General features: G+C 47.8%; 1 protein-coding gene and 1 pseudogene across 7 annotated transcripts; both read right to left on the reverse strand.

The window, feature by feature from the left end:
- Positions 1–25,477, reverse strand: LOC141583517 (uncharacterized). Of its 7 annotated transcripts, none has more exons than XM_074393086.1 (6): positions 24,475–25,477; positions 23,997–24,258; positions 23,407–23,535; positions 2,560–2,772; positions 658–767; positions 1–75 (listed from the first exon to the last, which is right to left on the reverse strand). In XM_074393086.1, exon 1 carries the CDS (start codon positions 25,191–25,193, stop codon positions 24,477–24,479), a length of 717 nt encoding a protein of 238 aa, XP_074249187.1. In that variant the 5' UTR covers positions 25,194–25,477; the 3' UTR covers positions 1–75; positions 658–767; positions 2,560–2,772; positions 23,407–23,535; positions 23,997–24,258; positions 24,475–24,476. The 7 variants fall into 7 exon arrangements, with proteins under 7 accessions (XP_074249187.1, XP_074249186.1, XP_074249184.1 ...); XM_074393085.1 differs by having other exon boundaries at positions 1,183–2,772; XM_074393083.1 differs by adding an exon at positions 15,300–15,443 and having other exon boundaries at positions 658–2,772.
- LOC101040852 (NEDD8-conjugating enzyme UBE2F pseudogene) lies at positions 10,156–11,718 on the reverse strand (annotated as a pseudogene).
- Positions 25,478–26,818: the final 1,341 nt, after the last annotated feature.

Raw genomic sequence — 26,818 nt, forward strand, 5'->3', positions numbered from 1 at the left:
TTGTTTTCAGTGGTTTGCTGGTTTTTCCATCACACAGATGGACCATCATTTATATGGATATATCTATATCTATATCTATCCAAAAGAAAGGAAATCAGTAAATTGAAGAGATATTTGCACTCCTGTTTATTGCAGCAATATCCATGATGGCCAAGATATGGAATCAATGAAGTGCCATCAATGGGTGAATAAAGAAAGAAAACGTGACATATATACACAATGGAATATTATTCAGCTATAAAAAATGATAAAATCCTGTCATTTGCAGCAACATGGATGGAATGGAGATCAACATGTTACGTGAAATAAGCCAGGCACAGAAAGACAAACGCCACATAATTTCACTCACGTGGAAGCTAAAAACAAAGGTGGATCTCATGGAGCTAGACTCAATGATAGTTAACAGAGGCTGGGAAGGGAGGCTGGCGAAGATGAGAGAGGTTGCCTAATGGGTACAAACATACAGCTACACAGAGGGAATATCTAGTAGTTGATAATACTACAGGGGAATTAGAATTAACAGTAACTTATTGCGTATTTCAAAATAGCTAGAAGACTTATAATGTACCCAACATTATAAGATAAATGGTTGGGGTGATGTGTAGTCTAATGGCCCTGATTTTCTCTTTACATGTATACATGCAGTAAAAATATCACCTGAGGCTGGGCATGGGGCTCACGCCTGTGATCCCAGCACTCCGGGAGGCGGAAGTGGAAGGAGAGCTTGAGGCTGAATTTGAGACCAGCTTGGGCCACAGAGGGAGATCCTGTCCCAAAAGAAGAGAGGTCGGGGAGGGGCGGGGGGGGGGGGGGGGACGGAGAAAGAATAAAAAATGAATTAAATTTAAAAAAACACATGTACCCCCAATATATGTACAGCTATAATGTATCAATAAAAAAATACTCCAACAATGAGAAAAACCAAAGCGAAATGGAGGACGGTACACTTGGATAGTGACCGAGGACTGCGCGTCCTGAGCCCACTGTGTTCAGCTCTCGTCCTCCCTTGGAATTCCGCGGTGGGCCAGCAGGTGGCGCCCGTACTCCCCGTGGCCGCGATCCGTGAAACTGGATTTAATATAGTAACCCGATGTGGCTCTGAACATGTAATTTTCAACCCTTCCAGTCCACCACAAGGAAAACCTCCGAGGATTTTCTTCTGGGAAGAGCAATTAGCCTAACCTCTTAGGAGGAGAAATTGCATCTCTGAGCTTGTCTGGGAAAGTAACATGCCCTCCCAAGAGCAGTCTTGGGGAGGGCAGAGAGAAACCGCGGGGCAGCCTGTGGGAAGAGGAAGGGGTGCTGGAGAAGGAAGGGCTGGGAACTGCAGCGTAGGATTTGGGGCTTGGGGTGGGAAATATCCTAGGTCTGAGGACAGCCTGAGCCTGTGGGCTTCCGGGCTTAGGCTGGAGGGTAACAGAGAGACAGAATGGGTGCAAGATTACTTGGGTGTGCTGAAGATGCTCCGCCCAGCCCAGGCCAGGCTGGGAGACCCCTCCCTCGCCTACCTACTGTGGCTAAATGCAAGGCACTGGTGACACAGCCGTGACAAGACGGGCCTGGTCCCTGACCTACAGAGCCTGCAGCGCGAGGGGGGGAATAGCAGCGACTGGAATCTAAGCGGGTTGTTGAGGTGTGTTTGGGGTGGGAGTTGGGCAGCTCTCAGGGGTCTCCTCCAAGTCAAGGGGGCCAGGCCACTGCCCAGACTCCAGACGCCCTGGGATGGGGAGACTAGACTGGAAAGAGCCATCGGAGTAGGGATAAGCTGAACCAGGGCAGGGGGAGACAGCGCTGCTGGGGGTCACGGAGCAAGGGCAGGGAGTTCCGAGATGGGGGATGCCCTGAGCCTGTGGGAGAGGAGAGTGGCGCCCTGTGCCGTGGTCACAGATGAGCCTGGGAGGGGTGTGTCCTATTTTGAAGAAGAGGCCTTGCTTTGGCAAAGGCTATAATTGGGAAGAGAGAGAGAGAGAGAGAGAAAGAAGAAGGGAGAGAGAAAGGGAAGAGATAAAGAGAATTATTTGGTCTCTACCCTCAGGAACAATGTCATCTAGGTGGAAAGTGAAAACATGCCAGTGTACAAGTGCGCGCGCGTGCGCACACACACACACACACACACACACTGTTACCTTAAGGTTGTCAGCAACTGGAGCAAAGGGAAGCATCCAGATGGCTAATCCTATGTGACCACGGCAAATACTTACCCTCCCGAAGGTTTCATCTGTAAACTGGGAGCAATACTAGTATTGACCACAGAGGGCTGTTAAGAGGATTAAACACAGTTAATGCTTGCGGAGCATGCAGCGTAGTCCCTGGCAGTAGTAAGGCCTCACGAGTGATTGTTATTGTTGTTACTCATCCTGATCATTAATATCAGTTGTCATCTACTGGAAGAGGAGGGATAAGAAAAGGTGGGATATGGATGGGCACAGCCAGGACAAGTGCACGGGATGGGGAAAGCAACCCAAGCTGGAGCAGACAGAGCTCGTGGGAACAAAGGTGAAGAGGTAGAAGGGTGAGATTCTAAGTCGCTGCAACTCAAAGTGTGGTCTGAAGACTTACCAGCAGCAGCAGCAGCAGCACCTGGGCACTTGTTAGAAGTGCAGAATCTCAGGCCCCTGCCTAGGTCTACCCACTCGGAATCTGCATCTTTTCAAGCTGTTCAGGTGATTCGTTTGCGTGGGGGAGTTTAAGCAGCACAACTCGCAGCCGTCTCCGCCATAACTCGTGGGAGTGAACCATGCTGCTGCCACAGACGGAGCAGCAGAGAGAAGCCTAGAGAGGGATGGGAACCAGTCGGTACCTGTCCCTGACATAGTTCCATATGCAAGTTACTGCCCAGGATTCAATCTTCATTACAATTCTTTCCCCTTTGAGGTAAAATATATACAATGAAATATGTATACGAACTGTACCTCTGAGTTTTAACAAGTGCACATCTACCAATGTAAACCTGGACTCCAGTCAAGATATAAAGCCTAACCAGCCACCCAGAAAGTTTCCTCATACCTCTTCCTAATCGATCCCTGCTCCAGTCCCTAGAGGCAGCAGTTGTTTTGACTTATTTTCCGCAACATAAATTACTTTGCCAGTTTTAGAACTCCGTATCCATGGAATCATATGATAGGTACTCTTGTGCAACCCTTCATTTATGCAGCATAATGCTTTTAGACACAGCTGTGTCACTGTGTGTGCCAGTCATCTGGCCCTTTGTATTGCTGTGTGGTATTCCATTGTACGGGTGTGTCGCACTTTGTTCAGCCACTACACTGTTTCTGATTTTTTGGTTATTGCAAATTAGGCTGCTAGGAAAATTCCTGTATGTCTTTTTGTGAACACACATTTACATTTCTCTTGGATAAATACTTAGAAGTGGGATTGCTAGGTCATAGGGTAGGTTATGTTTAGTTTTATAAGAAACCACCAGCCCTATTACAGAGTGGCTGTGCTACTTTATGCTTTTACCAACTGTATTAATGAGCTCAAGCTGCCATAACAAAATACCATAGGCAGGATGGCTCAAACAACAGACATTTACTTTCCCACAGTTCTGGAGGCAGGAAGCCCCAGGTCAGGGTGCCAGGGTGAGGGCTTTCTTCCAGCCAAGAAGGTCGCTGCCATCTTGCTCTGTGCTTACATGACCTTTTTTTACTGTGTGAGTGCGGGGAGAGAGACAGAGAGAGAGAGAGAGAGAGAGAGAGAGAGAGAGAGAGAGAGAGAGGAGGGAGAGGAGAGAGAGGGAGAGAGAGAGAGAGAGACAGAGAGACAGAAAGAGAGAGAGAGAGAGAGCATGCTCTTCAGTGCCTTTTCTTACAAGGACATTAATCCTGTTGAATCAGGGCCCCCAGCCTTTATGACTTTATTTAACCTTAATCTTAACCTTAATGGTCCTATCACCAAATACAGTCACACTGGAGGTTTCCGACATCTGAGATCTGGAGGGACACAATCAGTCTGTAACACCAACAATGTGTGAAAGTTCCCGTTTTGTCAGGTATTTTAATTTTAGCCATTCCTGTGGGTGTACAGGATATTTCATCGTGGTTTTATTTTACAGTTCCCTGATGACTAATAATACTGATGATCTTATTTTTTCCATTTTAAAAATTGTGGTAATATACACATAACATAAAATTTACCAACTTAACCTTTTTTTTTTTTTTTTTTTTAAACAGGATCTCACTCTGTTGCCCAGGCTGGAGTACAGTGGGATGATCATGACTCACTGCAGCCTCAACCTCCAGGGCTCAAGCAATCCTCCTGCCCAGCCTCCCAAATAGCTGAGCAGCTGGGACACAGCTGCTCACTCCCACAATTTATTATGGTAGACACAATTTACTGTGGCTAATTACTGTTATTTTTATTTTTGTAGATGCAGGGTCTCCCTGTGTTGCCCAGGCTAGTCTTGGACTCCCAGCTCAACTGATCCTCATGCCTCAGCCTCTCAAAGTGTTGGGATCACAGGTTAAGTTGAGACGATCATGCCCAGCCTCATCTTAACCATTTTAAGTGTACAGTTAGTGGTATTAAGGGCATTCATAATGTTGGGCAACCAATCACCACCATCTGTCTCTATAACACTTTTTATCTCATAAAACAAACGCTATACTCCCTAAACAGTAATTCCCCATACCTCCCTGTCCTAGCCCTGGAAACCAACATTCTACTTTCTGTCTCCATGGTTTTGACTACTGCAGGTACTTCATGTAAGTGGACTCATACATCATTTGTCCTTCTGTGACTGGCCTATTTCACAAAGCAGAATGTCCTCAAGGCTCATTCATGTTGTGGCATATGTCAGAGGGTTTTTTAAAGGCTAAGTAATATTCTTTTACATGTATATACCATATTATGCTTCTCCATTCATTCACTGATGGACACTCAGGGTGCCTTCACATTTTAGCTATTGTGAATAATGATGCTATCAACATGGTGTACAAATATCTGAGACCCTTCTTTCAATTCTTCTGGGTATATACCCAGAAATGAAGTTGCTGGATCATATAATTCTATTTTTAATTTTTTGAGAAACAGTAGATACATGATTTTGCATTCCCACCAACATTGCACAAAGGTTCCAATTTCTCCACATTTTCAGCAACACTTGTTATTTTCTGGTTTTTTAAATAGTGACCATCCTAATGTGTGTGAGTGGTATCTCATTACAGTTTTGATTTGCATGTCCCTATAGTGTGTTCATCTGTCCTTGCATTGCTGTAAAGGAATCCCTGAGCCTGGGCAATTTCTAAAGGAAAGCAGTTTAATTGGCTCACTGTTCTGCAGGCCATACAGGAAGCATGGCACTGGCAACTGCTCAGCTTCTAGTGATGCCTCGGGAAGCTTTCAACCATGGTGGAAGGTAAAGGGGCAGCAGACAGGTTACATGGTTAAAGTGGAGCAAGAGAGAGAGGGTGGAGGTGTCACACACTTTCAAACAACCAGCTCTCTCATGAACTCAGAGCGAGAACTCACTTATCACCAAGGAGACGGCACTAAGCCACTTAGGAGGGATCTGCCCCCACCCAGTGGTGCGACCTCCCATCAGGCCCACCTCTAACACTGGGGATTACATTTCCACATGAGATTTAGAGGAAACAGACATCCAAGCCATATTATTCCACCCCTGGCCCCCTGAATGTCATGTCCTTCTCACATTGCAAAATACAATCATTCCCTGCCAGTAGTCACCAAAAGTCTTAACTCATTCCAGCTTCAAGTCCAAAGTCCTTTCTCATCTGAGTCTCATCTCCTTCCATCTCTCTGCCCATACAATCAAATCAAGTTATTTACTCCCAAGATAAAATGGCAGTACAGGCATTGGGTAAACATTGTCATTCCAAAAGGGAGAAACTGGTCAAAAGAGACTAAAGGCTCCATGCATGTCTGAAACTCAATAGGGCAGACATTAAACCTCAAAGCTCACAAATAATCCTTAACTCCATGTCCTGTATCCAGAACACACTGGTGCAAGGGGTGGGCTCCCAAGGCCTCAAGCAGCCTTGCCTCTGTGGCTTCGCAGGGTGCAGCCTCTGTGTCTGCACAGATTGAGGATGAGTGCCTGTGGCTTTCCCAGACTCAGGATGCAAGCTGCCCATGGCTCTACCATCCTGGGGTCTGCAGGGCAGTAGACCCCTTCCCACAGCTCCACTAGCCAGTTCCCTGGTAGGGACTCTATGTGGGGCTCCAACCCTACCTTTCCCCTTGGTGCTGCCCTAGTAGAGGTTCTCCATAAGGGCTCTACCCCTGCAAGAGGCTTTTGCCTGGACACTCAGGCTTTCTGATACATCCTTTGAAATCAAGCAGGAAGCTGGCAGCTCCCTTTACTTTTGCACTCTGTGAGCCTGCAGGCTTAACACCAGATGGAAGCCACCAAGGCTTGTAGCTTGCACTCTCTGGAGTGGTAGCCCAAGCTGTACCTGGGCTCCTCTGAGTTGAGGCTGGAGCTGAAGTGGCTGGAATGTCGGGGGCAGCCTCCTGAGGCTGAGCAGGGCAGCTGCATTCTGGGCCTGGCCCCTAAAACCATTCTTTCCTCCAATGCCTCTGGGTCTGTAATGGGAGGGGCTGTCTCCAAGATTTCTGCAATACCTTCAAGGACTTTTCCCCGATGTCTTCGATATTAGCACTTGGCTCCCTTTTAGTTGTGCCACTCTATCAAGTGGTTGTTCTGCAACCTGCTGGTATTTTTTCCCTGAAAATAATTTTTCTTTCTCTGCCATAGGGCCAGGTTGCAAATTTTCCAAACTTACATGCTCTGCTCCCCTTTTAAATGTAAGTTCCAACTTTAAGTCATTTCTTTTTTCCTGCATCTGATTGTAGACTGCTAGAAGCGGCCACATCACTCCTATATTTATTTTTTTCCTAAAAATAATAATTTTTTGGAGACATGGTCTTTCTCTGTCACCCAGTTTGGAGAGCAGTAGAACGATCAGGGCTCACTTCAGCCTTGACCTCCCAGGCTCAAGTGATTCTCCTGTCTCAGTCTCCTGAGTGGCTGGGACCACAGGAATGCACTGCCATGTCTGGCTAGTTTTTAAATCTTTTGTAGAGATGGGGGTCTCACTATTTACCCAGGCTGAACTCCTGGGCTCAAGCAATCCTTCAGCTTTGGCCTCCCAAAGTGCTGGTATTGCAGGTTTGAGCTGTCATGCCTGGCTACATGACACTTGTTGAATGCTTTGCTGCTTAAAAATTTCTTCCATATGATACCCTAGGTCATCACACTTATGTTCAAACTTCCACAAATTCTGAGGACATGAAAACAATGCAGCCAAGTTCTATGCTAGGGGATAACACAAGTGACTTTAATCCAGTTCTCAATAACTTACTCATTTCCATCTGAGACCTCGTCAGCCTGGCCTTCACTGGATATATCTCTATTAGTATTTTGGTCACAACCATTTAACCAGTATCTAAAAAGTTCCAAATTTTCCCTCATCTTCCTATCTTCTTCTGAGCTCTCCAAACCCTTCCAACTTAGAAGACTAGAATAAATAACTGATCCTTCAATGCAAAGACAAAGGAGACATCCACAAGAAACAACAGCAAACAGGGAACCATGACCTCCTGTAATGGATAAAGCAAGGAACCAGAGACTGACTCTAATGGGACAGTGATACATGAGCCCTTTGACCAACAGCTTAAAATAGCAGTTTTAAGAAAACTCATTGATCTCCAAGATAACACATAAAATCAATTCAGTAATTTGTGAGAATTTTTTTTTTTTAGATGGAGTTTTGATCTTGTTGTCCAGGCTGGAGTGCAATGGTGCAATCTTGGCTCACTGCAAAATCTGCCTCCCAGGTTCAAGCAATTCTTCTGCCTCAGCCTCCCAAGTAGCTAGGATTACATGCACCTGCCACCATGCCCAACTAATTTTTGTATTTTTAGTACAGACAGGGTTTCACCATTTTGGTCAGGCTGGTCTTGAACTCCTGACCTCAGACAATCCACCTGTCTTGGCCTCCCAAAGTGCTGAGATTACAGGCATGAGCCACCGTGCCCAGCTGAGAAAATTTAACAAAGAGATTGAAATGATTAAAAAAAAAATCAAACAAACAGAAATTTTGGAACTGAGAAATACATTTGCCAAATGGAAAAAGGCATTAGAGGTGCTTAACAGGAGAATGGATTAAGTAGAGGAAATAATTAGCGAGCTTGAAGACAGTCTAATCGAAAATATAGCCATAGGAGAAAAAAGAAGAATGAAAAGGAATGAAGATTGTTTACAAGACATAGAAAATTACCTCTAAACACCAAATCTAAGAATTATTGGTATTCAAGAGGCATATATGCAAGAGCAAGCGGCAGAAACCCTATTCAAAGAAATAATAACAGAAAACTTTCCAAAATTTGAGAAAGATACAAATATCCAGTGCATGAAGGTCAGAGAACACCATATAGATTCTGTCCAAATAAGAGCACCCCAAGGCATATAATTTTCTCTCAAAAGTCTAAGATAAAGAAAGGATCCTAAAAGCAGCAAGATAAAAGCAAATACCATATAAAGGAGCACCAATTTGTCTGGCAATAGACTGTTCAATGAAAACCACATTGGCCAGGAGGGAGTAGGATGACATTTTCAAAGTGCTGGAAAATAAAACAAAACAAAACAACCCTGCTATCCAAGAATACTGTATCCAGCAAAGTTGTCCTTCAAATATTAAGGAGATAGAATCCTTCTCAAACAAAACCGAGAGAATTCATCACCACCAGACTCATCTTACAAGAAATGCTAAAGAGAGGTCTTCAACCAGAAGGAAAAAACCTGCCCACTAACATGCAAAAAGAAAACATTTGAAGGTATAAAATCCACTGGTAAAATTAAATACACGGACAAACCCAAAACGCTCTAACATTGTAAATGTGGTGTGCAATCCATGCATAAGTCTAGTTTGAAACCTAAAGAGCAAATCTATCAAAAACAATAATAGCTACAGCAGTCTCTTAAGAGATAGGCAGTATACAAGTATGTAAATTGAGACAATAAAAAGACCAAATGTGGGGGGAGCATGGATTTCAAGTGTAGAGATTTTTTCAGTTTTTGTTTCTATTATTTTTTTTTTGTGATCTAGAACTGTGATAAGTTGCCACCTCTGTAAAATGACTTGTTATATTTATAAGATGTTTTCTATAAGCCTCATAGTAACCACAGTGCAAAAACCTATAACAGATTTACTGAAAATAAAAAGCAATGAATTAAAACATACTACCAGAGAAAATCACTTAACCATAAAGGAAGACAGTAAGAAAGAGAGAAAGGAAAAGAGGAGTTACAAAACAACCAAAAAACAAGCAACAAAATGGCATAGTAAGTTCTTACTTATCAAAATAACACTGAATATAAATGGATTATATTCTCCAATTAAAAGGCATAGAATGGCTAAACGGATAAGAAACAATACCTAACTATATGCTGCCTACAAAAAGAAACCCATTTCACCTATAAAGACACACATAGAGCCCAGGATATTGAGGCTGCTCTGAGCTATGATCGTATCACTGCACTCCAGCTTAGAAGACAGAATGATCCTTTTTTTTTTTTTTTTTTTTTTTTAAGATACACATAGACTGGAAGTGTGTTGAGTGAAAATAAAATATGCTATGCAACTGGAAACCAAAAAAGAGGAGAAGTAGATATGCTTATATCCGCCAAAATAGACTACAAGTCAAAGACTATAAAAAGAGACAAGGTCACTATATGATGATAAAGGGGTCAATTCAGCAAGATGATAAAACAATTATAAATATCTATAGAGTAACTACTAGAGCTGCCAAATATATAAATCAAACATAAATTGATCTAAAGCGAGAGATAGACTACAATATAACAATAGTAGGAATGTCAACACTCGACTCTCAGTAAAGCACAGAACATCCAGACAGAATATCAACAAAGAAACATTCGAGTTAAACTACACACTAGACAAAGTAGACCTAACTAATATTTACAGACTATTTCACCCAACTGCTGTGGAATACACTTTTTTTTCTGTTCCAAAAATATACTTACATTAAATAAAATATGCATTTCAATAAGAGATCTACAGTGAATGACTATGCATTCTGGGAAGCTTCACAACATCTAGGCAGGGCCAGCATTCGTGAAAGAAGCTAAGAGATTTTGCATCCAATCACAGTTTGTAGCAGGTATCTTATTGCCAATCTGCAAGTTACACGGAACACATCATTAGCATTGCTTGTGCAGAAAACCAATTTTGTTGGGGAAAAGGGAAAGCAAGCTCTGGCCTCAATTTTGAGTTCATTACAACTTCTTAAGAATTTCACCAATGGCCTATACAGTACAAGTTCAAAAAAGTAAACATGTTAAGGTAAGCAGACAACTCTTCAGAAGCCCAAACACATTTTCTTGCTGTATTTATGTTGAATTCTCCATCTACAATGAGCAGTCATGAAGATGGTCTTCTTCAGGGCAACATGGTCACAGGACTGGGGCAATCCAGGGGACTGAGGGAGCGTGAGGACGGGAGAGGGGGCTACCTCCTGCTGTTTCACGTGAGAGACAAACTGTAACACAGTCCATGGGCCTGCAATCATCCCTTTTTATCATCTGGCATAACGCTTGATGTAGTCGTCCACTTTATTCCGGAAGTCCTCCTTGTCCCAAAAATGATGTTCTGCAGCTTCAATATTCAGTGGATCATCAAAATTCTAAAGATCAGTAAACAAAGAGTTTAATCCCCAAACAACATCCTTTAATGTTCTTGTGGGAGGCCAGTCAGTGCCGTCAATTGAATGTTCTGTTAGTAAACTCGGACATATTTCCCCTGTCTCTGTGATGTTGGGGTGCCAGATCTTGGTCAGGCATTTCACTTTGGGAAGCACCATGTTGTAAGCATGGGGAACTTCAGTTTCAAACTGAAATTTTCCACCCTGGGAGTAACCCTCATCTGGGGTTACTGTTAGCTGAAAACAATGAAGCTTGTTTGGATCAGGAAAATGCACTTTACATGTACAAGGTAAATTAGCTTCAAGTTCTGCAACCTCTTTAACAAGCAATTTGTCTCTTTCGGAAACCCTCCTAGTGGAGTCCGATGCTGTGGCTGCCGTCCGGGACCCTTTGAGACCATCATCACGCTTCAGTTTGCTTGCTAGCATTAGCATTACTGCTGCCTTTGCCCCGGGCTCCCCGAGACAGGCGAGGCGGGCCCGGCGCCCAACACCATGCCCGGCCGGGGCAGCTGCTGCGAGATGCGGCCCCTCACCAGAATACACATTCTTTTCATCAGCATATGAAATATTCTCCAGAGTAGACCATGTCTTAGGCTGCAAAACAAGTCTCAACAAATTCAGGAAAGAAGAAATAATATCAAGTATCTTTTCTGGCTACGGTGGAATAAAAACTAGAAATCAGTAATAAGAAGAACCTCAGAAACTACACAAATACATAGAAACTAAGCAACATGCTCCTGAATGATGAATGAGTCAATGAATAAATTAAGAAAGAAATGTAAAAAGTCTCTCAAAACAAATGAAAAGGAAATATACCAGAATTTGTGGGAGGCAGCAAAGGCAATAGTAAGAAAGAAGCTTATAGCAATAAACAGCCATATCAAAACAGTAGAAAGACCTCAAATAAATAACCTAGCGATGTACCTCAAGAAACTAGAAAAGCAAGAACAAACCAAACCCTAAATTAGTAGAAGGAAGTAAATAATAAAGATTAGAGCAGAAGTAAATGAAATTGAGATTTGAAATAATACAGAAGATCAATAGAACAAAAAGTTGGTTCTTAAAAAATAAAATAAAATAAAAATAAAATCAACAAACATTTAACCAGACTAAGAAAAAAGAGGAAAAACCCAAATAAACAAGATCAGAAACTGAAAAGGAGACATAAGTGAGACTACAGAAATTCAAAGAATCATTAGAGACCATTACAAACAACTATGTGCCAACAAATTAGAAAACCTAGAAGAAATGGATAAACTCCTGAACATACACACCTATCAAGGCTGAATCATGAAGAAAACAGAAAACCTGAACAAGCCAGTAATGACTAATGAAACTGAAGCTGTAACAAAGAGTCTCCCATCAAGAAAAGCCTAGGACATGACAGCTTCACTGCTGAATTCTACCAAACATTTAACGAAGAACTAATAGCAATTCCATGCGAACTCTTCAAAAAAACTGAAAAAGAGGGAATACTTCCAAACGTGTTCCATAAGCCCCATCATTACCCTGATACCAAAACTAGACAAGGATATGACAAGAAAAGAAACAACAGGCTACTATTACTGATAAAAGTGATGCAAAACCCCTCAACAAAATACTAGCAAACTTAATTCAGTAACACATTAAAAAGACCGTTTGCCATGACCAAGTGGGATTCATCCTAGAGATGTGAGGATGGTTCAACATTTGCAAATCAATAAATGTGATACATCACATTAATAGAACCATATGACTATTTGAATAGAAGCTGAAAAAGCATTCAATAAAATTCAACATCCCTTTACGATAAAAACTCTCAACAAATTGAGTCGAGAAGGAACATATCTCAAAATAATACAGGCCATATCTGGCAAACTGTCAGCTAACATCATACTGAATAAGGAAAAATGGAAAGCCCTTTCTTAAGATGTGGAACATGATGAGAATGCCCACTCTCAACCTTTTATTTAACATAATATTGGAAGTACTGGCCAGAGCAAGCACTCAAGAGAAAGAAATAAAAAGCATCCAAATTGAAATGAAAGAAATCAAATTAGCTCTGTTCACAGATCACATAATTTTATACTTAGAAAAAGCTATAGATTCCACACACACAAAAAAAACTATTAGAACTATAAACGAATTCAGTAAAGTTGCAAAATCAACGTATAAAAATTAGTAGCATTTACATACATCAACAGCAAACTATCCGAAAAAGAAATCAAGAAAGCAATCCCATTTATAATAGCTACAAATAATATAAGATACCTAAGAATCAATTTTTTTTTTGAGACAGAGTCTCACTCTGGTGCCCAGGCTGGAGTGCAGCGGCGCAGTCTTGGCTCACTGCAACCTCTGCTTCCTGGTTTGAAGCAATTTCATTCTTTTTTAAATAGCTAAAGACTATTACACTGTGTATGCATACCACATTTTCTTTATCCATTCATCCATTGTTGAACACCTAGAATTGTATTCCTAATTTGTTGAGTGTTTTTATCATGAAATGGTATTGAATTTTTGACAAATGCTTTTGCTGCATCAATTGAGATTATCATTTTTCCTTTCTGTCTGTTAATGTGGTACATTATAGTGATCATTTTTTGTATGTTGAATCATCCTTGTATTCCAGGAATAAATCTCACTTGGTCATGTGTGTAATCCTTTTAATATGCTGCTGAATTTGGTTTGCCAACATTTTGTTGAGGTTTTTGCATCAATGTTCTTAAGGGATATTGGTCTATTGTTTTCTTGGCATGTCTGTCTCGCATTGCCTTCAGGGTAATACTGGCCTCATAGAATGAATTAGGAAGTGTTTTCTCCTTTTTTTTTTTTTTTTTTTTTTCCAGATAGGATCTTGCTTGTTGCCCAGGCTGGAGTGCAGTAGCATGATCGTGGCTAACTGCAGCCTCAATCTCTTGGGCTCAAGTGATTCTCTCACTTCAGCTTCCAGAGTAGCTGGGATCACAGGTGTGCACCATGATGCCCAACTAATTTTTGCATTTCTTGTAGAGACAAGGTCTCGCTATGTTTCCCAGGCTGGTCTCAAACTCTCAAGCGATCTGCTGTCTCAGCTTCCCAAAGTCCTAAGACTACAGGTATGAACCACTGTTCTCAACCCCTCCTTTTCAATTTTTAAAAACGTTTGAAAAGATGGGTGTTAGTTCTTTAGATATTTGATAGTTTTCACCAGTGAATCCATCAAGTCTAGAGCATTTTTTTGGTGGAAGGTTTTTGATTACTGAGTCAATCCCCTTACTAGTTATAGGTTTATTCAGATTTTCAATATCTTCTTGATTTAGTCTTGGTAGGTTTTATGAAGATGTCTATTTCATTTAAGCTATCCAATTTGTTGGTGTACACTTGTCCACAGTACTCTCTTATAATCCTTTTTATTTCCATAGAATCAGAAATAAATGTTCCCACTTTCATTTCTGATTTCAGTAATTTGAGGCTTCTTTCTCTTTTATTAGTCCACTAGCTAAAGGTTTTTCAATTTTGTTGATCATTTCAAAAAACCAACTTTTGGTTTTGCTGGTTTTTCTCTATTTTTCTTTTTCTTTTGTTTTGTTTGTTTGTTTGTTTAGACAAGGTCTTGCTCTGTCACCCAGGCTGGAGTGCAGTGGCATGATCTAGGCTCACTGCAACTTCTGCTTCCTAGGTTCAAGGGATCCTCCCATCTTAGCCTCTGAGTAGCTGGGACTACAGCTACACACACCACCCTGCCCAGAGAACTTTTTGTATTTTTGGTAGAGGTGGGTTTCGCCATGTTGCTCATGCTAGTCTTGGACTCCTGAGCTCAGGTGATCTGCCTGCCTTGGCCTCCCAGAGTGCTGGGATTACAGGCATGAACCACTGCACCCAGCCTTCTCTATTGTTTTTCTATTCTCAGTTTCATTTACTGCTGCTCTAATAGTTATTTTCTTACTTCTTGCTAGCATTGGGTTGTTTGTTCTTCTCTTTATACTTCCTTAAGTTGTAAAGTTAGGTTGTTGATTTATTGATCTTTCTTGTTTTTTACTGTAAACACTTGTAGCTATAAATTTCAAACTTAGTATAGCTTTTATTGTATCTCATAAGTTTTGCTATGTTGTGATTTAATTTCCTTTTATTTCTAGGTATTTTCTAGTTTCCTTTGTGATTTCTTCTTTGAGCCATTGGTTAAGAGTGCATTGTTTAACTTTCACAAATTTGTGAATTTTCCAGTTAAATTTCTTTTTCTTTTCTTTCCTTTTTTTTGTAGACAGGGTCTCACTCTGTCACCCAAGCTAGAGTACAGTGGTGTGATCACAGCTCACTGTAGCCCCAACCTTCCCAGGCTCAGGTGATCCTCCCACCTCAGCCCCCAAGAGTAGCTGGGACTACAGGTCTGTGCCACTATGCCTGGCTTTTTTTTTTTTTTTTTTTTTTTTTTTTGTGGAGACATGGTTTCAGCATGTTGCCCAGGCTGGTCTCAAACCCTGGGCTCAAGTGATCTGCCCACCTCAGCCTCCCAAGTTGCTGGGTTTGCAGATGTGAGCCACCATGACTAGCCTCCAGTTACATTTCTGTTATTAATTTTTAACTTGGTCCTGTTGTGGTCCGAGGAGATACTTTATATGACAGTTATCTTTTTAAATTTATTGAGACTTTACCTGAGTTTGGCCCCATGGGGCTTATATAGATGCAGGGCTGGAAGCTGAGTGGACAGCTATCTTTGCAGTTACATGTGGGATGGGGTTAATACTTCCTCCCTCACAGGGCTGACGTGCAAATGAGATAACACAGGTGAAAGTCCTCTGTGAAGTATAACAAGAGAAGAAAAAGTTTATCATTGATCCTTTTTACCACAGAGAGGAGAAAGAGCCATTTCCGTGCTTTCTCCTCAACAGTGCAGTCTCTCTTGGGAGCAGGAGACAGGAGAGAAAAGGCTACGCTTTTGGTTGGAAATAGCCTCTTGTTAACATCGGAAGAGTTAAAGTGGACAAGTTTGCCATCACAGCTGAGTTGAAACCCAAGTTCTGTATCTTTTTCATTTATGTTTTTTGTTTTGTTTCTATTTGAGACAGAGTCTTGCTCTGTTGCCCAGGCTGGAGTGCAGTGGCATGATCTCGGTTCACTGCAACCTCTGGCTCGTGGGTTCAAGTTATTTTCATGCCTCAGCCTTCGGAGTAGCTGGGATTACAGGTACCCGCCACCATGCCTGGTTAATTTTTGCATTTTTAGTAGAAACAGGGTTTCACCATTTTGACCAGGCTGGTCTCAAATTCCTGGCCTGAAGTGATGCTTCTGCCTCAGCCTCCCAAAGTGCTGGGGTTACCGGCAGGAGCCACCGCGCCTGGCAGTCCCTTTTTCATTTGTAAACTAGAAATAATGCCTACCTCATGGGTCATTGTGAGGATTAAGATAACTTTTACTCTTGTTGGTGTTGTCATTATCACTAATACTTACAGAAAGCCATGCTAAAGGGCTACATATGTTGTTCTGCCATCTTGCAATGACCTTCTGACGTAGAGCTATCACTTTCTTCTTTTCTTTTGAAAAAATTGAGTGTTAGTTGCACAGCACTTCCAGACCCTATAGGAAGCTGGGGTTGTCCCTGTGCTCCCAGGCAAGCTGTCTTTCGGGGCTCTATGCAACCTGTGTCGGGAGAGGCCACTAGAGGGCACTTGCCTGGTCCGCACAGCCTGTGCTGGACGGGAAAGTGTCCGGCCCTAAACACACCCCCTCGGACAGCCGCTGTGCCTGTGCCCAAAGTGACCTCCATGGCATTTTCCAGGATGGAGTATAGTCCCCAGGACCCCATGTGGAGATATGGGGCTAACGGGCCTACTCAGTTCGTTCTTAAAACAAGGTGGTGAAAGCATTTGCCCTGCTCAGGTTCCTGGAACCCTACACAGAACAGGGACGGAGCTGCATGCTGTCTGTCCTCCAGCACAGGCAGCTCACACAAGGCCCGAGTGCACAGGGGAGGACACCAAGGTGCTGAGCGGTTTTCTGTGCACCCCACCCACTCATACCCTCTGTCAGCTCATTGTATGTCATGCCAAGCCCCCAGTCCTGAAGTGAGCAGTGGGTAAAAACTCACGACTGAGGAGGGGCTGTGCCTGACCAGGCATGGCTCTGGGGTCCCCTCTTGGATTCCTCTGACCCCAAGTTGAGCAGCATCTGGGACCTGTTCTCCAGAAGCACGTTGGCCAGCACCTGCCCCTGGCTTGCTCCAGTCTTCCTTGGAGAGCTGGCTGAGGGCTGGATGGGAGAGTTCCTCTGTGTGCCCTTTAACTCACAGAGTTACCCTGACTCGGTCCAGTTACCTTCCCCTTGAGCCTCATAGAAGGTGTCGGTGGGCTAGAGACCCTAAGTTTCCCTGCCTCCAGCCCTAAGATCCACAGCCCCTTTATGCCATGTTATCCTGGCTCCTGAGTCCAGTCCAGCCTGCCCTTACCCCGTTGGCCTTCCCTGTCTGTGGCAGTGACCCCTTGCTGAGGCACATCTTCACCACCTTGCATCCACCCCCTTAGGCAAACAGGGCCTGGGCACTGACCCCTAGGGCCCAACAGCCAGAGCAAAGGAGCTCCGTCCTGGCCAGGCCTACCTGCCCTCCCAGGACAGCAGTTGGGGCCTCTTGGCCACCCACCCCCACCTCCACCTTGGGCAGAACCAATGGATCTCCTTTTCCTCTTTTCCTCCCAGCAGGGGTGGGCCGATCGATACCTGGCCCAGGTTCCTCTTAAGCAATGGGGCTCCCAAAGCCCTAGAGATGATTGACCTGGTCAGCCCATTACTTGGTCATGGAATGTGCGTGTGTCTGGCAGGCAGAAGCCCTGTGGCCTTCAGAGTCCCTTTGTGGGTGAGCTTCTTTCCAGGGAGGGAGACCACCTGGGGGCTATTCTTCATGGTAAGCCAGATTCCAGTGGGCCACCCAATTTCTCAGAAGCCACATTCCCTCTTCACTCCCAGAGGTCATTTGTCAGAGCAGTGATTGCTCTTCTCTGTCACTCAGCCCTTTCATCACCGCACCATTCACTTACTGGCCTGCTTGTCCACGGACTTGTTCACTGCCCAACCACTCACTCGCGCACTCACTTAGGCACTCACTTGCCCTCTCACTCATCCCCATATCCTCTCACACATCCCCTTACCTGTCTACTCCCTCCTCATCCCAGTGAATACCTGAACATCTTAGGTGCCAGCCTGGCGTGGGGCACAGCCAGCAGAAAAGCTCTAAGCAGTTGTCAAGGGCAAAGCCTTTGGAATCAGAAGGATGTGAATCCTGACTACTGTCTCCTGGTCATCTGGCTATGGGCACATTTCTCCAATCTCTGAGCCTTAGTTTCTTTGTGTATAAAACGGGGGCCTCATGCACCTTCCTTTCAGGGAGGTTGTAAAGATTGGCTTTAGGATTAATGCATGCAAAGTGCTTCAACTAGAGCCCAGAGAACACAGCTGTGGTCACTGGGCCTCTCAGTAGCCATGTCCTGGCCGTGGGGACTGTAGTTGGCTCCATCTGGCCCTGGGCTGCCCCTGGGACAGGCAGGGGCCCACTCCTGCCCCTCAGCTAGGCTATGCTCCCTGGGCAGGTGGCCCCCACACCCGACCCTGGAATGGAGGGCAACAATCACCCACCTTCCCACGCATCCCTGCCCTGGCCTTCTTTTTTTCAGGGCACCCTGGGGTTTTCAGGTCAGCCAAGACACCTGGTGGAAGATCTAGCTTGCTCTCTCACCTCTCTGCAAGGAAGTTCTTTGTGACAGCAGCAGGGGGTGGGAACTGGCTGAGAGCATCTGGCCCTTTGAGGGAGCGTTTTCCTTCCCATGTAAGGCCCTATGTGCCCAGGACCTAGTGAGCCCCGCCCTCGTCCCTTCCACCCACAGCCCCAGTGCAGACTGTTCCCTCCGGCTCCTCTGGGAGCTCCCTGGGACAGGAGGTGCACCCTGAATGCCAAAAGGTGGGCTTAGCTAGGGGGTCAGCTAGGGCAGGGGAAGAGAGAGGGACTGGAGCACGGCTGGGGCAGGGGCTCCGTGTGAAGGGATTTCCTTCTTTCCCCTAGACAGGCAGCTGTGGAAGGTGTACAGGGGAGCGTTGTGGTGGACCCCTTGGCTTGGTTGGGTTAGAACTGTGAGTGTGGACTTTGGAGTGGCTCACACGAGAATGCAAATTTTCTACACACTGGCCCGGTGACCTTGGGTAAATCACTGATAAAACGTTAGTGGTTTAAGGAATGCATGTGACATACTCAGCATGCACTGGCACCCAGGAAGTGCTGTGTCATCAGGGGATGGCCCTGGGGCCAGTGGCTTTGTACCAGCCTGGGTAAGTCCACGGCCATTCAACTCAGCCCAGCAGGGAAAGGGCTGTAGGGAGCCCTTCCCCTCCCCTTGGCCCGTCCTCCGTGGCACTTTCAGTGGCCATGTCCTTGCTGAATAACGCCTCCTTCATCCTGGATGAGGTGCAGGTGGGGGTGGCAGTTAAGGAGCCCCAGCCTCCCAGGCTCATATTTTCAGCCTGACTTACTGAGTAGACCTGCCTTGGTGGGGATGAGGTTGGATGGGGTGAGCGGGTATGTGTGCATAATTGTCTGGAGGTGAGCTCAGCTGTGGACACATGAGCACACACACTCACACACTCTCCCACTCTCACACACACACTCACACACTCTCGCACACACTCTCACACACACATCACACACAGACACACACACACACACACACACACACACACACACACTCCAGCTGCAGCTGTCCATGGGCTAGGGCCCTGACTCTGGTCTCCTTGCCCCTAGCCAGGTGGTCATTATTAGTTTCCTTCTCAGCTGTATTTTAAGCTTCTAGAGGAGAGAAACACGTTTGTTTTGTTTTTACGACTTTATATCCTCATTGCTCAGTAGCGTGGCCCCAAATGAATCAGTGAAAGGAATGAATAACTGGACACTAGGCAGTGTCAGAACAGGGTGCATGGACAGTGCACACTGAGTCTCGACTGGCCATCAAGTGGGCTGAGGTGGGCATCCCCAGGCAGGCATGCTAGGGTCCTGTGTACTGCGGCATCCGTGCCTCCCACCTGAGGCTGCACGTTGGCAGGGCCCCTTGTGTCGTGGCCTTCTTGATGTGGCAGCCCCACTTTCCTGAGGCCAGGGATCCCCAGTGTGCGCCATGTCAGGAGCTGCTGGCGGGGAGCTCCCTGTGCTCAGTGCTGGTGCTTGTTCTTGGGAGAGCCCCTCTGTCCTGGCCCTGGCCCCAGCACCCAGTTTCTGTTCTGGGGTAGCTCATCCTCATCAGAAAGGGAGCTCCTTGGAGGCCTGGTGGTGTCTGGCTGGTATAGAGTGGGCGCTCAGTACATGCCTGCCGCCTGAGTGGTCCACTTGCCCAACAGGTCTGGCCGTGTTGCCTTGGGAAGGTGGCTGGGGACAGCGTTCCCAACCTGGCCTGCCCGCCAGGCTGCCCCAGGGCTGAACACCTTCCAGCTGTCACAACCCAGTTGTGAGAAAGGGCTGAACCCCTGGGAGTGCCATGGTCTGTAGTTGGCCAGGGGCTGGAATTCCCCCAAGGAGGTGGCTCCTGTGGCCACACTGTGGTCTTGCCTGGAGCAGGGTGCCTGGGAGGCCAGAGCACCCATACCTGTGAACCTGCGCTGAGCAGTGAACCTCAGACGGGGTCAGGTCACCACTCCAGGACCAGCATCACCCCCAGTGGCAGCCTCCTCCCAGATGGCAGTGCCAGGATGGGGCCATCTGGGCAGCAGGCTTGCACAGACCACGTCTCTCCAGTGTGGACTTGGGCTGGGAGTCTCAGCACCTCGGGCCTGTCTCCTCATCTATAAGATGGGGGTGCTTACAGACAATGGAACATTATTTAGCCATAGACGGAGATGCAATACCAACGCATAGTACAATGCGGATAAACCTCGAAAACATGACGTTAAGTGACAGAGGTCAGACCCAAAGCTCTGGATAGGTGAAGTATCCAGAACAGGCAACCCCATAGTGACAGGAAGTAGAAGGTGGTTTCCAGGGGCTGAGGGAGGAGGGAAGGGAGAGCAACCGCTTCGTGGGTATGGGTTTCCTTTTGGGGTGATAAAAATGTTTTGGAACTAGACAGAGGTGGAGGTTCCACCACACTGCAAACGCACTAAATTCCACTGAAGTAGTCACTTTATAATACTTCATTTTATATTACGTGAATCTCACCTTGACAAACAACAACAACAACAACAACGACAACAAAACAGAGTTGGCCAGGTGCGGGGGCACATGCCTGTAATCCCAGCACTTTGGGAGGCCAAGACAGTGGATCACAAAGTCAGGAGATCAGGACCACCCTGGCTAACACAGTGAAACCCCGTCTCTACGAAAAACACAAAAAATTAGCCGGGCGTGGTGGGGCAGGCGCCTATAGTCCCAGCTACTCAGGAGGCTGAGGCAGGAGAATCAATTGAACCTGAGAGGCGGAGATTGCAGTGAGCCAAGATCACATCACTGCACTCCAGCCTGGGTGAGAAGAGTGAGACTCCGTCTCAAAAACAAAACAAAACAAAAAAACAAAACAAAAACACAGGGTTGCTACGGACCTCAACAGTTGGTTGGGAGGATTCAGAGACAAGATGGCCGTGTAGCCCAAGCTCAGCCAGTGACGCTGGTGAATGTCAAAGAATGGAAGCTGTCAGGACGCGGGAGCTGTGTCAGTTACTTGCCTTGCTGGACTCCAGACTGCAGGAGTCAGGTGCCGGAGCCAAGGGGGAGGTGAGGGCGGGTGGCTTCACTGGGCACACCCCTTAGAGGCAGAGGGAGCTGCAGGGGCTGCTGTGGCAGCTGTGGGTGAAGAGTCCTGTGCTTCAGGCCCAGCCTCCTGCATCTGGTTTGCTGCGCACTTCGGGTTGGCCCTTCAACCCCACTGTTTCTGAATCTCCGCATATCTGCCTAGGTACCTGCTCTTCGACCACTGTATCGGACACCTGACCCCATCCTCATACCCGATTCCCGCAGCGCAGTCACTGCCAGGCAGTGTATTTCCTAGCTCTTAGTTCTTGTGTCTGTCGTCTATCTTCCCTACAGAATCAAGGGAATACTGGATCTGTTTCATTCATCACTGTATTTCTAACACCCAGTGCCTGGCACACAGCAGGTGCTCGATAAATATCTGTTGAATGAACAAATGCATGAATCCTCATTCTTTACATAGTGGGTGCCAGGTCTTGTCTGTACTAAGTGCTGTCAGCAAATAGCTGTGAGGTCAATGTTATCATTATCCCTGTTTTACCGATGAGGAAGCTGAGGCTCTGGGACATGGAATGGCCATAGCAAAACTGGGATTCTGACCTGGCAGCCCAGCAGCAGAGCCTCCCATTCATCTACCCTGTCCTAGGCTGTCTCCTGACCTTGGAGCTCCCACTCTGGGAGACAGCTTGGGCCCTGAAGCATTCACTCTGCCTCCTCTGCCACTGGGCCCCGCCTACTCCTAGGGAGGGGCTCCCTCTGCAGCCCCACACCCACCACCCAGAGCCCTTTCTCAGGCTCACAGCCACCCCAGCCGGCTCTCTTCCCTGGGAACCTCCGTCATAAACAAGGCAAGGCCCTGATCTGGCCTGTCTCTCTGCCCTGGGGCCTTCCTCACCCCAGGGAACCTTAGTTATAAATATGGGGGTTACGCCTTGAGCTTGTATTAAGCACCTTTCATCTGGGGAGCTCCTGGCTGCTGGGAGGCTAATTAGCTACTCTCTGGGAAGAGTGAGTAAGAGATGCCATCCTAGTCCTAGCCGGGGAACTGCCTAGCTAGGCATGGGGCTGACCCTCCTGGGAGAGGTGTGTGAGCCAACATCTTGGGTCAGCCACTCCTCCATATTTCTCCTTCTGTAGCACCTCCTCACAAGAGTCCCTTCTCTCTGGCTAGTAATAAAGCCCACTGTTTATTGAGTGCTTATTATGTGCCAAGGGCTTACGAAGCCTTTGCCTGTTAAATATATTTGTGCAGAGCAGGAGGGCTGTCATGGAATAACAACCATGTGGAGCCCTACTTCTTGCTGGCACAGGGCCAGTGCTTCTGCACATGCCCTCATGGAGTGGACGGGAAGCCCTCAGTGTGGTGACTGGCACGGATCAAGCACTTGCTAAGTGGTAGCTGTTATCAGGAATCTTCACAACAGCCCCATGAGGTAGGTATCATGGGATTCCCATTTCTCAGATGAGGAAACTGAGGCTCAGAAAGATTAAAAACCACTTGCCGGTGATCAGAGTCAGGAGCAGAGTTGGACTGATTTGATTCTAAAGTTGCACATCGTTTTTCAGCTGTCTCCCTCTCCCGTCCCCCAACCTGGAGTCTGTTAACGCCAAAGGCCTTGCTTTGCATAACGCTAGGGTCATGGGGTCAGTGGGCAGGGCTGTTCTCATCCATCTCTCTCACAGAGCACTGGTGGGCTAGACATGGTCCAAAAACCCTCGGAGATCATCTAACACAACTCTTCCCCGCTCCATACTTCTCAGATGTGGAAACGGGACAGAAGGGACTGAGCAGGGGGACAGGACTAATGAGATGATACCTCCTTGTTGGAGCACGAGGGATAAAGAGCAGTGGTTGGTGCTTATCCCACCCCCTGCCATCAAGCTGGTGTTGATACCAAGTAAGACGCATTTGCACACTAGAGTTCCCGGCTGCCATTTGTCGACCTGGCCCACCTGCAAAGAGCGGCCCCAGGGACGTTTGGGCAGGGTAGGAGCGCACACAGCAGGCTGGAGCTGAGACTGGGGCCAGGAGGGTGGACTCCACCTACCTGCCCTCCAGGGTGCTTGGAGCCTCTGAGGGCCGGCTGGCCCCTTTGTTCCATGTCTCACACAGCACTGCAGTGATCCTGATGCAGAGCACATGGTACGTGCTTACGAATGCTCAATGGATCCTGGACCTGCAGGAGGGAGGAGATGGCACACTGAGGGCACTGATGGGTCGATGGTGATATCATGTTCACTCATCATTACTCAGCAGACCTGGTTCCATCAAATGGGACTGTCCTGCAGGCCTTACGGAGGGGACCTATGTAAATCTGTTCAGGCTGTGGGCACCTGGCTGGGGCTCCTGAAGGTGGAGCACCCTTCTTGGTGCTGAGGGGGTGGCTACAGTCTGAGCAGCCAGGCCCTCTCCTCCCCTGGAAGCTGCCCTTCTGTGGAGGCAGCTCTGTGGGGACCAGAGGCATGGGCCTAGGAGGCTCTGACCCCATGCCTGCCGCTGCCAGTCTCTGCTTCTACAGCCAGGGTCTGCACCTCACCTGCTGGGCCTGCCAGCTCCAGCCTGTCCCCATTCCCCTCAGAGAGGTGTTCCCTGAGAACCTTCCCATTCCAGAACTAAATTAATGCCCCATTTACGTACGTTCTCTGAGCACCTTATTCTTTTCCTTCACAGGAATTTGAAAGCCTTTTCAAACGGAATCCTGTATCTCTTTACAGGTGATTTGTTGAAACAAGTTTATCTCCTCAGTTAGACTAAGCTCCACGGGGGCGGGAAAGTTGTTCAGGTCACGTTCTGCATTGAAGGAGTGGACGACAGAAACCCCAGGACGGAGTGAGCCGCGCCAGTGGTTCCCGAAATGTGGCTCCAGCGGGCCAGCAGCTCAGCATCACCTGAGGACTTGCTAGAAATGCAAATTCTGGGACTTAACTGGGGAACCCCGCGATCCGGGTCTGAAAGACCTGTCAAGAGGAGGACGGGGGCCGGGGCAGGGGGCTCCCGCGCACACTGAAGTTTGAGAACCACCGAAGGCGGCAAGCCTGCTGTCGGGTCAGTGTGCACGGCGGCAGAGGGCCGCTTTGGCGGCCTGTAAGAGGAACCACGGAGGAGCAAAGCTCACCTTCAAACGCAGAAACAGGCAGAGCGTGGACACGTCACCCCGACCCCCAAACGGGGCCCAGGCGTGTCGTTCGGCGGGCTGGCCACTGGAGGGCAGTGTGGCCACGTGCACCGCGCCGCTTCCGAGGGCTTCCGGGAGAGAGCGGCCGCGGCGAGCACGTCGCCCCACGCCGCAGCCTCCCGCAGCAGCCTCGGGTCACGCGCCCCTCGCGTTCCGAGCCGCCCAGCAGCCGCGGGCCCTGTCTCTCCCCGGGGCCGCGTCGCGCCTTCCGCTCCCGGCTCGGGCCTGGTTGCGCGCGTCCGGACGGCCTCGGGCCTGGAAGGTTCGCGAGGCCCCGGGAGCCGAAGGGCGCGCCGGGAAGGAGATCCCAGCAGGCCGGCCGGGGCGGCGCGCCAGGGAGGGCGGCGGGACCTCGGCTGCGTCCCGGAGGCCGAGGGCAGCCCTCCCGCGTGATCCGCGCGCTGCGGAGCGCGTCGGCCATCTTGGCGGCCCCGCCCGGGCCCCGCGCCCGGCCCGGCTAGGGGCTGGCTCGCCGCGCAGCGGGCGGCGGGGGAGCGGGAGTGCGGGGGCAGCGCAGGAGCGCAGGAGCGCCCTTGACCCCGGCAGCTGCCCCCGGGCGCTGGGAGCCGCCACTCCAGCAGCCGCTGCGAAGAAGGCCTGAGCCTCGGAGCCTCCAGTGTACCGAGTGGCCTCCGTCGGCCTCCTCCTTCTTGCCCCATATTCTAAGGGCGGAAAGTCAGAGGCCGTTAAAGTAGATCACAGCGGTCAGCAGGTTTTTGCGGGGCAGGCAAGTGACGGGGTCCAAGACCAGGCGTAGGATCTGCTTGCTCAAGAGGCACACCAGTCTCCAAGCCAGAGGCCAGGGACTGGCACCACGGAGCTGGCTCCAGGCGGCCGAAGCATTCCAGTCCCTGTCCACCATGGGGACTTGAGGTGCCATTCTGAGGAGCCCCAGGCCCCACTGTTGCCTCTGTCTAGCTCAGTTCATACATGGGCGCTGTCTCTCTGGCACTTGGTTACTTCTCAGGTTCCAGAGCATCCGTTCATCGTGTCAGTCCTTCAAGGTTCAGCTTAAAGATCAGCTCCACCAGGAAGCCTTCCTGGATTTCTCCTTTTAGTTTCCAGCAAAATCCGCTCCCTCCCTTCTCTGCCCACCTTGAGTAGCAGTAGCTGCTGCTGTAAACTATCCTGTTTTTTCCCTTACAGTCTTTGTCGCTGCATCCTCCCTCAATTATTGAATTGTGAGACCCCGTGAGGGTCGGGACCCTGTGAGACTGGCCCTGGGGTCCCACGTGCAGGTCTTTCAGGAAAAGGTGGTTGCAAGGGGATCATGGGATTGAATGGCTTTTGATAACGAATTTTATGTTGAAATCAAGTTCCCGAATGTTTTGAACCCTGGGCAAAAGGAACATACAATGGTGTTTTCTTAAACCTGTAATGGAATCCTTTTGTGTGTTTAAGTGCTTGAGGTTATTTTTAGTAGACATGTCACGGTGCTGTAGGAACAGAGCCGTGGGTCTGCGCCCAAGCAAGAAGACCAACACTGAGCCGGTGCCGCGTGCTTCCTTCCTCTGCGTGGTCTAGTGTCGGGGCCTGTCAGGTGGGATGGCAGGCTGTGGGGCCAGCCAAGGAAGCTCCTGGGGCCTCGGCCTGGCGCGAGGCTACGATTTCGGACTCCTCCCTGGTCTAAGTGGGTATCTCTGAGGAGGCAAAAGAAAAAGTGCCTTGACAGCCTTCGAGACGCCTGGAGCTAAAGGTGGGATCCTCGCTGTTTCCTTTTAAAATAATAAGCTAAACTTCTCCCATGAAGGACTCCAGAAAACCCCGTTCATGCCTCACCCACCGATGATCTGCTGAATGCTCATTAAGGGGAAAACAAAGAGGTGGTTTTGTTTATTTATTTAAAAGGAAAAATAAATGAGCTGTGACAAAACAATTTGAAACCAGGCCCCTCTGAGACCTGGGCTTTCACTTCCTTGATGGGAAGTAAAACAGAGAATCGAATCCCCCTCCAAATAAAAGTGAAGTTAATAATCAGACAGCTCGAGCCCCGGCCACATCCTGTGTCAGCCCTTCCCCCCCCAACCCGGGCTTTCTGTTTATAGCTGCGAGTGCTTTCCCTCCAGAGCCGGAGCCGGCTTAACCCTTTCCTCCCCATCCCGGGAAGCCCAGTCCAGCTATGAGACAGAGGTGGGCTCCTCACACCGACTGGTGGTGGCCTCACCTCAGCAGGCAGTGGCTCTCCCCAGGCCTGCCGGTGTGGGCCTGTGTCCCCCACAGGGCAGCCAGCTTGGATTTGAGCAATACTCCCTGCTTGTCCTGCACAAAGCCTCAAAGTATCACC

This window comes from Saimiri boliviensis, chromosome 2, assembly GCF_048565385.1.
Source record: "Saimiri boliviensis isolate mSaiBol1 chromosome 2, mSaiBol1.pri, whole genome shotgun sequence".
In the NCBI taxonomy this organism is placed as follows: Eukaryota; Metazoa; Chordata; class Mammalia; order Primates; family Cebidae; genus Saimiri; species Saimiri boliviensis.